Source organism: Acanthisitta chloris, unplaced genomic scaffold (assembly GCF_000695815.1).
Source record: "Acanthisitta chloris isolate BGI_N310 unplaced genomic scaffold, ASM69581v1 scaffold4743, whole genome shotgun sequence".
Taxonomy (NCBI): domain Eukaryota; kingdom Metazoa; phylum Chordata; class Aves; order Passeriformes; family Acanthisittidae; genus Acanthisitta; species Acanthisitta chloris.
This window is the reverse complement of record NW_008664160.1, coordinates 93,659-110,201: the sequence shown is the minus strand read 5'-3', so window position 1 is coordinate 110,201 and position 16,543 is coordinate 93,659. Positions and strand designations below refer to the sequence as shown.

The following is a 16,543-nucleotide window of genomic DNA, read 5'->3' as shown; positions in this document are numbered from 1 at the left end:
CCTTAAGTACAAACAGAGATACTCTCAGTGGTCCAGATCAGGCACTGAAATAATGAAGAGATATGCTGATTGGGCAACATGCTAAACTTGTTGACAGGGGAGATAAGGAGATGATGACCTCCTGTGGGGATTGTCCTTTGAAATAAACTTGGACTTGTTTTTTTTTTGCCCCCCTGTGGCTATCCAAGGAAAAATGTTTGCTAAAGTTAACTGCTACAGTCAGACAAATATAAGAGAGAGGTTAGTTATGCTGTGGTTCCCTGGACTACAATTTCCAGAATCTGGAAGAATAAGCAGGAGGGAGAATATTGTTGTGTTCATCCAGTTTCCAAAAGCAGCCATTGCTGGACTAAGCTGAAAGCAGTAACTGGTGGTGATTCTCATGTTGTGGCTGTGATTTGCAGTGTGTAGAGAGCTGCCACCATGGGTGTATGCACAGGAGAATAGAACAGAGCCCAACTCCTCCATGTGTGAACCCACACTGATATTATGTGTCCTCAATACATGTATGCAACTGTGGGAGTTCTGTGCAGAGCTGTAATAAAGTGCAGTGCTTTGATTTATATTTTAGTCTGAATTAAAAGCAGGAGAATTGAAAGGTAGAGGTGACTTTGGAAGGGGCTTTATTACAGTGCCACATTAATGTTAACCTTTATGGTTACACAAAATATTACATACTTACACAATTTAACAGGTGCATAAACAATATTAGATATTTCCTGACTCTTTCTAGAGAAATCGTTTGTACTATTGCATCTGCTTCAAAACTTTTAAACTAGTCTGTGTGTTAAAAGACTGAGCTGACACAATATGACCTCTATATCAGCTACTGCTTTTCTCTAATAAACCACAAACACAGTATGCAAAGGCTAATGAGTGTTATGTTTTTTAATTATGTTGACAGATTTACAGAGGACTTTCTTTACAAAGTGATAATTATGGCTTTTACTCACTCTGTTTAATAACTTACCAGGTTATGTATCTCAACTGCGCAACGGTCTTATTTACTGCTGATCATGAGCTATAATTTTTGCCAACTAGTGGCGACACTTCCAGATTTCATTCTGTGACTCACACAGCCTCTAAAATACCATATTCTCTATTTGGGCCTTTCAGAGAAAAACACATCACAGTTGGAAAATATGTTCTTATTCAGAAGATGACTACACTTCCACTCTGTATTTTTTTAGTACAGATATTGCTGGGGCCTCCATCCCCTCTATCTACTCTTTCCTGCCTGCACCACTTAAAGTTGATGATACGAAGTTCTGCAGTACCCAGAGTAGGTTGCTGAAGAGGAAAGCCTCCCTGGAACTGCAGCTGGTTAAGTGCTGGGAATTGCTTGTTAGGTGATCTGACTGGCTGTTTCTCTTTGCTAGTTCTCCTGATGAGCTGCTTTTCAGTGACTTCAGCTCCCAGAAGGCATGTTGAAGCTTACAGATGCACACATGTCCTGCTGCAGGAGACTTCCTCAGGGAAATCTTTACCTCTCTGTTGCTGAGGAATTTTGCAGCCGGAGGCTATGAGCTGTTGAGTAACATTATAATGGTTTCTAAACGTGGACAGGTTGGCTCCCTTTGAAAGTATAATCTAGTAATACCGTTATAATTCCCTCAATTCTCAGTGGTACCCGATTTACCCGATATTTATAATTCCCTCAATTCTCAGTGGTACATATTTACCCGATACGCCTTCAAATATATGGAAACGTGAAGAATAAATTACTGTGTTAAGGTATTGCCTCTTGGTTCCTTCTCTTCTGTTTCTTCCTTTTTCTGTCAATGCCAGAGGAATATCTCTCTGCCTGGTTCTTGATCCCTCTTGAATTCATAGGAGAGAGCAGCTGTTTTTGTTTAGTCTTTGAATTGCCACTTTGCCCTAAAAAATGTGAATGAGAAGCCTTGCATAGTTTCAGACAAAACAGGTAGGAACATGTATAGTTTAAAGCCGACATTGTTTTTGGGGGCTGTTAAATACACTGTGCCACAATCAGCATATGAAAAGAAATGCTGGAATAAGTGAGTTTCTGGAAAACTGATGGATCTCTTAGGGGTGTTTTCAGCTGTCTTCCAGCCTGAAATAGTGGAGGGTTAGATCAGGTTCAGAGATGAATTTTGTCAAGCAGATGAATATCTGATTGTGGACTTTGGGTATAGGCTGGTAAGGATAAAATGATATTAAATGGAATTCTTGATGATAGAAGAAGAGTTTAACATAATTGGAATTACGAGTTCATGGTAAAATCACAGAATCACAGAGTCATTAAGGTTGGAAAAGACCTCTGAGATCATCAAGCCCAACCTATGACCTAACGGCACCTTGTCAACTAGGCCATGGCACTAAGTGCAATGTCCAGTCTTTCCTTAAACACCTCAGGGGACAGTGACTCCATCACCTCCCTAGGCATTAGTCCATTCCAATGTCTAACCACTTTTTTTGTAAAGAAATTCTTCCTAATGTCCCACCTGAATAAAAAATAAATAAGAATATAAAAAAATAAAGCAACAGTAATGGTTGTAATGTGCTTGGGAACTGTAAGAGCAAGAGTTGTATTCTGTCAGTAAGAATGCAGAGCAGCACTGAGAACTACCACCTATGAAGAGAGTGGTTTCTTGTGCCTCATCTGAGATAAACAATATAAAATAAGATGTAGTGCAGTGGATTGGATTGGTCATATCTATATATCTGATGATGTAGTAGGAGTAAAGGGACAAGGAGAAAGTCTTGATCTCTGAATAATAGAGGGCAGAGACTGGTGCTGGGTAATTACCTCATTGCCAGTTATTTATGAGTGAGCTGAACTGCAATTGTTAGATGCATCTGTATCTTGACACGAACAAATTGCCATGTTGCTCCATAAATTACAACATTGGTTAATAATATATGTTTTTGTCTATTTGATTTGAAAATCTTTGGGGTTTTTTTCCTAAAATGAATTTGTCATTAAATCTCTGAAGTGCATTCTTTAATGCAGTGGAATTTTTTCCTCTCATGCACAAGCCCCCTTTTCATCTCCTCTTAGGTGAATTAGCAGGGAGACCAGGCTGTCTAAGCTCAAGGGCATTGAGGAATTGGGACTGGTAACTCCCCAGAACTGGTGCTAAGTTGGGGAGCTGTGCCTGTACACTCATGCAAAGGTTAGTGTAAGGTGAAATCAGACCTGCCTCCACCATGGTGCATTCCAGTGCCATCAAGCAACATCTATACATGCTCTGTCTCTCATCCTCTCACCTGCCTCTTTTACCTTGGTACTGTTTCCCTCTTTAAGCCTTGTTTTATCTTCAGTGTGTTGTGGTTAATAGTAACAGTAAAAATATAAGTATTATTCCAGTATCCATCTAGCCTGGTCTCAGGAGAACACCATCTTCCTCTGTTGTCACAGCTTTAGAATATTTGTTTTGGGCTTTAGCCAGTGATGCTGCTGCTGCCACAGAAAAGGGGCTGAAATTGATTCCTGGTGCTGGAGGCCCAAAGGTTTGGCAGCCAGAGTTACGCAAGAATGCAGCAGGGAGAGGAGTGGCAAGTAGAGAGGAAGAACATTGTGTGGGGAGGTTCTCTTTTATTTTTAAACTCGCATAGCTCTGCACATGTGACAGATGGTTGTCACTAGAAGTGAGTTTTGGGAAAGGAACGCTAAAATATTCTGAAGTTGCAAGGAAGGGTTGATAATTACCCAGTGCCTGTCAACTTTAAAATAGTTGTCAATACCCAAGTGTATGATAAAGTTCATATTAGAATAAAGGAAGAAAAGCAGGAAATATTCTCTGTCTTCTGGTAGAAATATTAATGAAATATGAGTGATTGTCTGACAAATGTGCACTGCTATCTTGTTTGGCAGCTGCAGTTATTACAGTAACAAAGGGATCAGCTCTGAATAGGAGGAATTGCTTTTTATTGTTCCCTTGACTAACTTGGGAAGCTTCTTCACCAAGTAATTGATGATACCATCACTAGTGCAGCTGGGACAAGGTCTTGGTAAGCAAAAGCCAACAGTATATAGCAGCAAAAGAGGAACTTACTGTAAGTAGGTAGCACTTTCTACTTTTAAGGAAGAAATAAAAAATTATTTTGAGAGTATCCCTTAGCTCTGTAGTATGTTTATGCTGATAGACTTCTGCTATCTGTGTAAATGATTTCTCCTTTCATGCTATGCACAAGAGTATGTGTAGTGCAAGGAAAGACTTTAAGACAGGATGAAAAGAGAAATTTTTCAGTTTTACTGTGGCAGCAGTGGTCACAATTCCTGCATGTAGTTCTGGTATCGCTACCAGGTGGACCATTTTGTGGTATGTTTGTGGTACATGGTCAGCCTTTCCATTCTGTCTGTTTTAGAAAGGTTTGTTGCATTGGTGGTAGTAGTAAGTGTCCATTGGGAATAAAGGTTTGTTGCATTGGTGGTAGTAGTTACATTTGTAAGTGTCCATTGGGAACGTGCTTGTAACCACTGGTTCACATCACCATTCCAGTCCATGCAGCTGTTGGGTGGTAGCTGCTGATGTTGTTAATGATCTCGTTCTTGCACTGACAAATATCTTTTAAATTAATCTATTCCAGATCCATTTATTCACTAGTGGCTCCCACGTGAACCAGGTCCTTGGACATTTTTCTGTCACAGAAACCGATCTCATTAGACAACCGGAGAACTACACACAGGTAATGCTTCTCCTGTAATTCTTGGGTGCTTTATATGCTTTACACAAACATTATTCAGCAGAAGACTGCATTCATTAGAACATTTTTTAAAACTTGATTTCCAGCAGAAATATGGAGTTATGTATTGAATTGTCACTTTCCTCACTTAACAAATCTGGTTTGATAGAAGATAAAAACAAAGGTGTTAGTCTAAGTTTTATAAAAACTGGTAGGCAGGGAGTGGGGAGAGACCTAACTAGAAGTGCCACTGTAGAAAAAGCTTGTAGATGAAAACATTTCAGATCAGTTGTCTGACTTGCTGTTGTATACTACCAGTAACCACATCTGGGCCAGCCAGGCAGTGTCTGCCTGTGACCTTGCCTGAGTGGGTTGTCAGTGAGAACATGGAGAGATCTGATTTATCTCTTCCAGAGAGCTGAAGCACATCTGATGCTAAAATTCACTGGTTCCAGAAATTGTGCAAGTTGACTGCCTTTTTGGATGATAGGAAAGGGCTTTGTTTTAGAAGAAGGAGAAATATTTTAGAGGTGCAGAATGGGCTTTATTTTAGAAGAAGGAGAAATATTTTAGAAGTGCAGAATGATTGAGGTTGGAAGGAGCCTCTGGAGGTCACCTGCTCCAAGCCCCAGTTCAAGTGCAGTCACCTAGAGCAGGCTGCCCATGACCATGTCCAGATGGCTTTTGAATATAGAATCATATAATCATCAAGGTTGGAGGAGACCTCTAAGATCATCAAGTGTAATGATTAACCTGCTACTCTGCTGTAACCCCTAAAATATCTCCCATGGTTGGAGGCTCCACAGCTTCTCTGAATGACCTGCTCCACACCTTGTTATCCTCACAGTAAAGTGTTCAGACAGAACCTCTTAGGACATCGTTTTTCCTAGTGTACTTTTTTACCCTTGAGTGTAGATTTCTGCTGTTCTCAATTACTTAATTATCATCAATGTTTCAGTTTATTATTTGAAGTAATATGATTCACTTCTTTTAATACAGTATAATGCATTTGTTTTAGAAATCAGTTTGTAAAAGTTCATTCTGTGTGAAACTGAAACAAGATGGAAATATTAAGCTCATCCCTAACAAAGTCAATATTTGTCAAATTTCTGCAGTCTGTCCAGGTCTGTTTACTCAAAGAAGATATGCTTCCTGCTGCTAGCTTAAGAACAAAAGTGAGCATTGTAAATATTCTGCACAAAGAAATTCAGAAAAGTAGATTTGAAGGTGGGAGGATAGTTTTATGCTCAAACCCACTAAAGTAAAGGGCACGTTAATCTTTCATTACTGAGCATACCTTGGATGATCAGTTCACATTCAGCCTCTTGATAGGATTCATCTGTTTAGAACGTTTTCCTGGAAAATTATTGTTTTTCTAGAGCAAATGGCTTTAAGTCAGCTTGAGATTTCTTTCTCACTTCTGCTTTGCAGTCCCTCTGCTGCAGTTTGCTCAGCAGCTCGGAACACACAGCAGCACATTCCTCTGAAGTCTATGATGTATAGTCTTCCAGAACTTGGCTAATGTCTCTAAAGGTCTGGTGGGCTGGTATTAGAACCTTCCAGGCTGTGTAGAAGGACTTTGCAACTACCTTTTCCCCAAAGCCTTACCCTGAGTACATCACTGATCTCTTACAGCAAAGCATAATGATACTCTTATAATGCCTGTTTGGTTTGGACTACTGTCAGTGAATCATTCTAGGAGTTTTTATTTCTACTCTGCTCCCTTTCCTGGATGTCTGCTTCAGGTGTGCTATTCGGGGGGGCTCAGGATAAAATGGAAAGAATCTTTCTGGATTGGAAGCATTGTGGTTAGGTAAAATGCTGTAGTCAAGGTTTAGCGGGCGACTGTGTTACCTAGTTAAAATTAGTGGAGTCTTCATTCCACCATTCCCAGGCTTAAACAGCAAATACATGAAACAAGAGACACCCTTCAAAACAAGGGTGGTGACTGAGTGGCACAGAGGCAGTGTGGCAGAAGATGTTTTCTTTAAATAAACTATGTGTGGCCATAGTCTCTATCTCCAGTTTCTGTGCTCTGACAGGTGCAATTCCAAACAGGCTCCAGCTCCAGTGCATGTGTGTTGGAAATTCTTTTCTGATGTCGCTTACTGCTTGGACCGATCCAAAATTGGAGTTGTTCATCAGTATAATCAGCTGTGAAATTCTTAACCTCTTGAAGCTCTCAAACCTATTCAAGAAAGGAGTTCCTCTCAGCTGCTCTCTTGTGCCTGATTCTAAAATAAACAGGGGAAATTGCAGGAAATCATCACAACACTTCAGTATACATGTTTTCAAGAGGCTTATAATTTTTATGGTCAACATTTGAGCAATCTTTATAGTTTTTGTCTCCCCTTACTCTTATTTGCCTAAAGCAGCTTCCAAAAGTCATATGCTCAGTATGTATGAAGAACCTGATATAACAAGGTGGTGTGGACTTGAAAAGACGAGGTTGCTTTGAGTGTCACTTTTCCAGATGGATCTAATACTCAATATGCAAAGTGATGCTGCTTTGGAAAATGTAATAAAAAGCCTCTAATTTTCAAATATCTTGTTAAGATTGAGTAAATGATGCATACTTGAATAGCTTGGTTTTCAAATATTGGTGCAGATGGCAACACTCTGCCAAATGTTTTATCCAAAAACTGTGAAATAGTTTTCTTCTTTTCAACTAATGTGACATTTCTCTTAACATTACCTCAAATAACAACCTGCTGCATGGATCAATAAAAAGATCAAGCGTGTCAATATGCCTTGCTGTAATGCACCCCTCTTGGTGGATGGTGTTATGAATTCCTTCTTATCTTAGGCATCCTTCAAAGCACAGCAATGCAAAGTGGATCGAAGCATCAAAAATTAGCTACCACAGGAAGGGCTTTGGGCTCTTTTTATTTAAGCCTCGAGTTCATTTTTGTCAAAAATATCCTGCGAGATAAGTTGCTCTTACTTGTAACAAAACAAGAGATGTTTAGTCTGACAGAAAATGTGTGATAGGATACAGATAGCTGTGAAGTTAAGCTTCAGTTGATGAAATGGAAAAGTCATGATGCTCCTTTTTTATAGAAGTTGCGTGTTAACTTGTTTAAAATGTTCTTCCCTTGGATTTCTGACTATAAAACTCTTTTAGTGCTTTTATGTACAGGGATTTTACTGGACATTATTATTCTTCTATCACCGTAAATGTCTTTGTCAGATTCATGGAGCTGGAAGTTTTCCAAACCTAATGGTTTTAATTATGTTTTTCTCTAGTGGGACATGATCAAAATTCCAGCTTTTCCTGTGGTTTGGCTTGGCTGTGGTTATATATATATGTGTGTGTGTGTGTGTGGCTGTGAGTTGCCAGTCACTGCTGTGTTTACTTCCTGTGCTGCCCAGGGATGTTGGGGAAGGGGAGGTGGTGTTATTGCAGCTGGAGTTCAGTTTCCAGCTGAAGTACATGTGCATGCTCATCTTAGCTCTTGACCTCTACACGTACGTCCTCTCCTTCCTAAGATACTGTCACGTGTTTTTGTGCACTCCCTGGCTTGCAGAGTGTTGCAGAAATATGCTGGTGGTCATTTTCTCAGCTGAAGCACCCCAGTCAGTGGTGATGATTTTGGAGCCATTTGCCTGCAAGGCTGTGCTAGAGTGTGCAAACTGGGGACATTACTGCATGGCAGGGTGCAGCAGCTATGCATTGCTAGGGAGCTTGGATAGTCATTGTGTTTTTTCTTGAAAGCCTCTTGCACGTGTCACTTAGAGTGTCCTAGAACATAGTCTAGAGCATCTCGAATGTCTTGTGTTTTGGTGCATTTTCCAAGCTGATCAGTACTGCTTGGTTTTTAAAAGGTTCCCCTAATCAACTGGGATGGACCTGGGGAGCTGCTGTTATTTCCCCGTCTGAAATATCTCAGGGCAGAAAGGGAGTTCTGGTCTCTGGCACTGCAGCTAAAATAGTTTGGAAGGATATTTGGGACAGCATGAAGAAGATGTGGCTGAGGGTAGGGAACACCTGCCCCAAACTTTCCAGGGCAGTATGGACTATTGTGAGGATGTGGTCTCATTCCTCTTGCAACTGTAAGGACATTGGCTGTGATGTGCAGCCAGCTGGGTAGTTTTTCATTTTTGTGAGCATAATATAATCCTATTCTTATCTCTCAAGCCTCTTTAATTCCACATTGCAATGTCACCAGTGCTGAAGTTTACCTTGAGCTTGAAAAAATGTATGTTGCACTTGAGTCATTAAATTACCTTTCTCATCCAATTGTTATCATATAGAGATCAATGAACTTTGAAGCAAAGCAGCCTAGTCCTTCAGCTTCTTCTGTCTCTTCATACCCTCCTTTATATGTGGAATTCAATCTTAGCAGAGATTAAAAGTTGAATCTCAGGTCATCAGTACATTGCTGGCAGTGCTGGAGTGATCATTGAAATTGTAATGAGTAAAGATGACACCTTTAAATGCCAGTAAATCAATTTACTGAGTGTGACAGCAAATAAATAATGCATCTGTCTGCCAGATGGACATGCAATGAAATTCCTAGAACTTGGATGTGAATAGCTGATAATTTTGTTTCAGAAATATATGAACAATATTTATGCTTGTTGATCATTAACACATTTTAAAGGTGACTTATTGGTCTTAAGAAATTAAGGTCCTTGGTAGCAAGTAAGTGGGAGCAAACAAATACTCTTTCTGACTTTGCATACATAATGTATGGTCAATGCCCATAATACTTGAGCTTTCCAAGCAGCAGGGATTGAGTAGGATGGGACAGGATGCTCCAGGCATAGCACTGATCTGTTTTCTGGCCTGTTCATGTGTCAGGGAAGGAAACCAATGTAAAGTATGTGTATTGCTTCCTTCAGTCAATGGAACTCCATAACTTCTTATTGGGTCATTCAAGGGGTAAATTATCAAAATGTAGGATAAGCTGATTTAGAATCCTAAATCTTATGGCAGTTTCCATTTAAAACATCTGTCCCAGGCAGCTGTTAGAGATGGGTGACGGTGCAGGTTTGTTCTCTGTGAGCAATAGCCCACGGTTTGAAGTCATGCAAAGCACTGTCAGAACAAGTGCATTCCAATTGGAAGCATTAGGAGCTGATAGACTTGGAATTTTCAGAAATGTTGAACTTCCATTTGCTAGTTACCTTTGTATGAAATTCAGAAATGTTGAACTTCCATTTGCTAGTCTTCAGCTGAGTCTTCAGTTGGCATCATGTGCATGCACACGTGGGCTTGTGCACTTGCCTAAGGTCCCCCTGGTCTGCTGAAGTAATTTATCTGCATAGACAGGTTACATGGGGAGAGCAACCAGTGTATTCAGAACCTCCGAGGGACAGCACCACCTCCTGGAATGTGTGAGGACAGAGCTGCAGAAGTGAGGTCTGTTAGCTAATAGAAACTACCCAGCTGGCTACTGAATAGTTACTGTGGTATAGCACTGTCTCCAGAAATGGATCCTAAGCTGCTCACCATCCTGGATGAAAATGGAATACCTATGGCAGGATCATTCCAGCTGCTGTGTCCCAGGCTATATTTGGTGTCCTTGTGCTGGTTGTTTGGGACTTCATGGAATGTTCCTGGTGGTGACAGACACTGCAGACAGGTGCTAAATGAAAATAAACAGTTAAAACCCTCAGATAAGCTTGACATTGTGTCACATTATTGATTTGACACAGACCTGTTCTAGTATTTCTGTAATCAACCCTGTTGTGGTCTTGTATGGTGGGGTGAAGGATATGTAACCTTATTTGAATTTCAAAGAGCCTGTTAGGGAGCTGTCTGATATTTTATGATGTCCTTCCATCTGTTGTAGAAGAAGCAGTTGAAGCAACACATTTCTCAGAGTGTAGATACCAATGGATAAAAATGACATTCATCCTATAGTCCGTGGTGCTGCAGTGTAGAAGATTAATTCAGGAAGCAAAGGCTTGTGCTGCATGCAAATTTCAGAGAAAAGATTTGTTCTTTTCTGAAAAAATGACCTTGAGCTTCAAGGACAAGCTGCCTTCACTGCTATAAATTGTCATAGATTCATTATCTTCTCTGATGCTCTGGCAACTAATTCTGTTTGATCTGGCCCTCAGCTTTTCAGATGTTTATTGCTTCATTCCCTTGGTAAAAGCCATAGTTCTGTCATTTCTGTCATGGAACAGGATCAGTATTTCGTGTTGTAACTACTATTCTAATTAAGGACAACTTTGCTTATTTGTCATTGTGTTTCAGTTTCTTGAGAGAAAAAAAATACTTGAAATTTCTCAAGTGAATCCTGCATAAAAAATAGTACAGCATAAGAGTACCTACATTTGGGCTTGTGTTTGTGAAAACATGGGGTGTTCCTGTTTTATTGTTTTCCTTCTGTGCACATTCTATCTGAAACCCTTCCTTGTTCAGTCTTGATGCCACAGAAATCTTTATGGAGATTTATTTTACTAGGTGTTATGCCAGGCTCTCTGTGAGCTTTTCATAGAAAGATTGTAGCATGAATCTGTTTTCAACTGTGTTGCTGTGAATGAGATTGGAAAGGTGGAGAAAATTCTTCCCCAAAGGAATACAGAGGTTCTTGGTGCAATAGTGCAGAAAAGATAGCCAAGCCCTGAAGAATATAAACACAATGTCATAGACTTATTCTGCAAGCTACCAGAATTAACCTAGTATGAATCAGTGGTGACTCCTGACCATTTACCAGGTCTGCTTACAGAGACTTTTCAGATGACCAGAGTCTTTGTATTCTGGCACTGTTGAATTTTCAGAACACCAAGTAAACTGATAGATTCTGTAGCAAGAATATTTTTTTCTTTCCTTTTACAAAACTTTTTAAAGGTACAGGTTCTTCTAACCCAGTGCATGAAAATAGTTGCCTGTTTTTAAGCAAGTTTGTTTTTCCTTGATGACTGTTGATGGCTGCATGTGAAATAAGTTCTGATGATGAAATGAGACAAAGTTCTAGAACTGCTGACCTTTAATAAATTTCAGGGTTCACCAGTGAATTGTATGTTAGGTCCATGGACACACATGTTTTGTAAAGGTCAATTATGACAAGGTTTCTTGAATTTGCATAATTATGCTTGCCACAGCACTTTGAATAAAAATAGCAAATGTTCTACCCTTCAGGTTTTCCTCTCTTCCTGTCTTTAACTTGCTTTTACTAATCCGTTCTAGTGTTATTCATTGAATAACACAAGGGACATGGACTGTGTTAGGAGCTGCAGGCTGGGAGCTGACGTGTAGGACTCCCGGCAGGCAGTGGAAAGGGATAGGATGGACAGTGAAGAACCTTTTTATTCTGGCTCTTGTTCAGTGAAGTCAGGAACTGGGAGAGACCCCTGGACCAGAGGGCTGCATGGGGGCCTTGGGGAGGCAAGGTAGCTCTGATGTGAAAGAATTTGCATTATCTGGGTGAAAAGAAACTGAGGCACGAGGGGCTGAACATGGACAGGAAGGTCAAGATTGAAGAGGACAATTAGGAGGGAGCTGCAAAAGGGTAAGATGGAGTCTGTTTGAAGACTTGAATCACTGCCTTGCTCCTTGTGGGATTCTGAGAAATTACCTGCTTGCAGGAAAGCATTATCCCTCTCCACTGATGATCCAAAAGGACTATCTCCTGATGCTGCAGAAGGAGTTTTCAAAAGTGTCGTTCTAAAAACATCAAAGTTATCAGTAGACTAATTGGGAGCACAGTGTTGCAGTGTAAGGAATGTTTATTAGCATTCACTGTATTATTCAGACAGCAGAGTGCCTTGTTTGTGAGTCAGAGCTGTGGTGAAGAAAGCGGTTGATGAAGATGACAATGTAGTAGTAAGAGTGGGAGAATCATTGGAAGAGGAAGGAAACCTTAATAGCTGAGGCAGCTCTTGATTGTCCTGGGGAGCTGCCATACTTCTGTGCCTTTGGATTCCCAAGTGCGTCATGGTAAGTAACTTAAACTAGACTTTCCATGGTGCACTGTCCATGGGATGGATGTTCACTCTTTTTATATGCCCAATTTGATGCTTAGAGATCTGATTTCTGGAAACTGTGCATGTTCCTAGCTGCTGCTGAACGTGGTGAGACCTCTGTGTGGAGCCTCTCAGGAGTTTCAGCAGTGCAGGCAGCATCCCCTAGCAATGTTGGATTTAACCCCAGATGTGTAACAGGTCTTTGCAGCACTCTGCTCTGCTGAAGTGTCTGGCTGGATCCTAGAGTCAGTGGAGTGGTGTGGGCTGATTCATCCTGGGCCAGCTGTCTGGCTTCTTCCACTCAAGCTGCTCAGCTGAGGCAGTGTGCCATGGCTGTGTTGGCTTAGGAGCTACCCTAATGAAAACTAGCTAAAGCATCCCTGTAAGTTGTTGAGTTGTGCTGGGTAGGCATATCTATCAATTGCTTTATAGTAACTTTTAAATTTCCTGAAAATCATGTCTTGGAAGTCTCAGTTTAAGCATCGAAAAGAAATGGAAGCATTTTGCTTACATCTCCTTGTTTTCATTACCCATTTCCAAAATGACAATAATACTATCATTTCATCTCACATGGGTCATTAGGAAAGATAACTTGTTTATGTGGAAGATAAAAATTCTGTCTTCAGAATGGGATTTGAATGATGTGTGACAAATAAGTCTATGGCTTCCCTCTGAGGAACAGACAGAATAATATGCCATTTAATAGGAAAAGGAATAGCATGTGGAGTGAGCACCAGCCAATCTGTGCCCTTGGTGAGACAGATTATGAAGGGAAATATTTCAGTTGCATAATTCCAGACTGTATACACATGGGATGGTCAAATTAGTGTTGCTTAGGCAGCTTGAATTCTGGCACTTTTTAGCTTTGAATGCTTTGCTTTCCAGCTTTAGGATTTATCCTGCTGGGTTGTGCACTGGAGATGTAAAACATGCTTACTGCCACGTGCTCTGAGCAACACTGCCAGTGAAAGGCAGTGCTTTTTTCCCCCTGTTGAATTACTTAATGTTCTGTGTTGTTCTTCAGCCACAGTTACTTTAGACATTTTACATGCATGGTAGTCAGATTGGTGAGAAATAACATGGGAGCTGGCATTAATATTGCAGAAGAGAGCAGATCTGATAACGTATTGAATTATATATGGGGCTCCAGCACCTAAATGCAGGAAGCCTGGAGGCTCACACAAGAAAGCTCGAGGGAGATGAATGATGCAGAGTGCTCGATTTTTGATGGTGGTTGTTCAGAAAAGGAATGGAGGCTGTAAGGATGGGTTTAATATGAAGGTCACCTGCAGGCTAAAATGAAATATAGCCTCTGTGCTGCTGTGTGATGAGCAGGGTCAGGAGTGTGTTGGTGATCCTCAGCTGGTCTGAGGTGGCTTTCTGATGCTGTTTGAGACTCCTGCCCTATCCTGCACTACTGCTTTCCCCTTGGTGCCCTGGTATCAGTAAGGGGAATGATGGAGCAAGGCTGTAAACCTCCATGGGTTATGTTAGTTGAAAGGTTTATTCTTTTCCTCTAGATATCTCTAGCTTGGTGTTTTGGTGGTGTGATGTCAAGAGCAGAGTGGCTGTCGTGGTGCTGTGCACAGTGAAATCTGCTGCACTGGGGTGGGTGGAGTTTCAGAGCCCTCAGGGAGGATGAGCCATGCTGGAAAAATCCACATTTTCCTGTGTGTCAGGATACTCAACACAATAAAAGTGTTTTGATTGTCTTAGTAGGACTGCCTAGATCACCTTTAAAATCCAGAATACTTATTACTTATTGTCATTTTTCTGGGAGGAGGCTCTGTTTGTTCAGATTTTGGTGCATTGATGGTTATTGGATTGGAAAGAGCTGTTGTATTTTGTTTCTTGTGGCTGTGTATGTGGGAACTCCTCCTTACACCTACTGGAGCAACAGTGGATACTGTCTTGCAAATGGGGTGACTTGGTTATGTGTTTCCTGTAGAGTAGGAGAGCAGCTACTGAGAAAAAAGTTGAAAATGGAAATCAAAAAGTTCTTGGCGATTCAAATATCATTTTTCTTTCCCACATTTCATTGCAAGGCAGGAATAAGTGCTAAGAAAGCAAAGAAGCTGTCAGTGACAGCATGTGCTGCCCACCCTGTGCTGCGTGGCAGGAACAAAGAATGTTATTCCTGCCTTTTTTAATGATTCACTCTACAGAAGGAGAGGGTAGGCTGCCATGTCACTTTCCTTCCGAAATCCCGTAGGCAATTGGTTTGCAGTTCATTTGCTGACATTTATCACATAAAACATGGTTTGCTATAGTAGTTATTAAAACCCGTTCGAAACAATGGATCAGGTACTCATTTGCAAAAATGAGGCAGAACAGATTCAGCTCTTGTCATCTGTGTAAAATCGAGAAGAATTACAGAGGTCAAATGACTTCAAAGCTGCTTTTAGACGGTGTCTGCTTCTAGCTGAGTTCCTGATCCTTCTTAAGAAAGTGAAAGGTTCTGGCCAGCTGTGCACTGTAGAAGCAAGAGCAATCAAATTGTGCAAGACAATGTATATTGGAGTTTCTAAGGCAGATTCAAGTCAATTTTAGAAGGGAAGACTTTGAAGAAAAGTTAAATATAAGTCTCTTCTCAGGGTAGGCAGTGGACCAGTTGTCTTGGATGAGGAATTACTCTCCTGACTTCCCTGGGCATCTCTGTTTTGCTGCTGCTGGAGGTTTTAAGACCTGTCTGGAAGCAGTGGGGTTTGACTTCCAGATCCTGTCTGGAAGATGGACAAGTAGTATCCAGAGCCAAGAAGCAGATGGAGGTCAGCGTAGAAGTTTGGGCTTGATGACTGGAGAAAGAATACCCATGGCAAAGTTAATTTAGGGAGGTTGGAGAGGCTAGAAATGTATGGAGTGACTCTTCGTCATGCTGAGAAAGAAAGAAGCCTCTGCAGGAGCTAAACTGCTTTAAATCTCAAAAGATGAGTATGATCAAAACAGCTCTCCTTCCCTGCAGCTGGCTGTGGCATCAGATGGTTTGTGCTCCTCCAATGCCTGCTGTTACACCTGGTTCACTTCCACCTGCTCTGGGACAGGCACTTTATACCTCCACAGTCCCCTCAGATCCTGCTGCTGGTTCTCTTTCAAAGCAGTGTGGAGTATCCCATCGCAGAAGGAGACAGAGATGTAATTAAAGAGCTTTGAGAAAGGCTGGTAGGGACATAATATGTGCCCGTGTTTATGTATCACTAAAGAAAAATCCTTATAGCCTCATAGCCAAGTTGATTAGAGATGAGCCGGATGAATGAATAGTAGAGTGAGTGGAAAATTGTTTGGGCCACTGTTAGTGGCGTCCCTTTGGGATCAGCTCTTCATCCATTACTGTGTAACATCATATTCATAGCTTGAACGATGGGATGGAGCACACCACCAGCAAGTGTGGGGGCAGTACCAAATGGGACATAGAGCAGTGAATACACCAGGGAGTGACCCTGCTGGTCAGGAGCTGAGAGGAGCCTTGGGAAGCTCATAAAGGTTGGTTCAAAGGTCTCCATCTCCGCGGACAGATTACCCGCTGCTGGGAGCTGGTTGCTTAATAAGCAGCTTTGAAAGAAACCTCCACAACTCAAACCGATGGGATGGACTGGGCTTTTCTCAGAGGTGCACTAGGACAGGAGAAGGTGCAACAGACACGAGCTGGAACATGAGAAATTCTGGCCAGATAGAACAGGGAAAATTTGCCTTGAGGATGATCAAACTCTGGAACCAGATCCTGGAGAAAGGGTGACATCTGCATTGCTGATATTCAGGACTTGCTGGCACAACTCAAACCGATGGGATGGACTGGGCTTTTCTCAGAGGTGCACTAGGACAGGAGAAGGTGCAACAGACACGAGCTGGAACATGAGAAATTCTGGCCAGATAGAACAGGGAAAATTTGCCTTGAGGATGATCAAACTCTGGAACCAGATCCTGGAGAAAGGGTGACATCTGCATTGCTGATATTCAGGACTTGCTGGGCCCTGAA

The 16,543-nt window shown here is 41.3% G+C and overlaps 1 protein-coding gene across 1 annotated transcript in view; it reads left to right on the top strand.

Annotated features, from left to right (window-relative positions):
• The window catches only part of LOC103798924 (chromosome unknown open reading frame, human C14orf80), a gene marked incomplete at its 5' end in the record, with an annotated part of 69,670 nt that overhangs the window by 20,406 nt on the left and 32,721 nt on the right, over positions 1-16,543 (top strand). Inside the window, one exon of the mRNA XM_009071211.1 lies at positions 4,555-4,653. Within this exon, the coding sequence (XP_009069459.1) occupies positions 4,555-4,653 (99 nt within the window). The remainder of the gene's footprint in view (positions 1-4,554; positions 4,654-16,543) is intronic.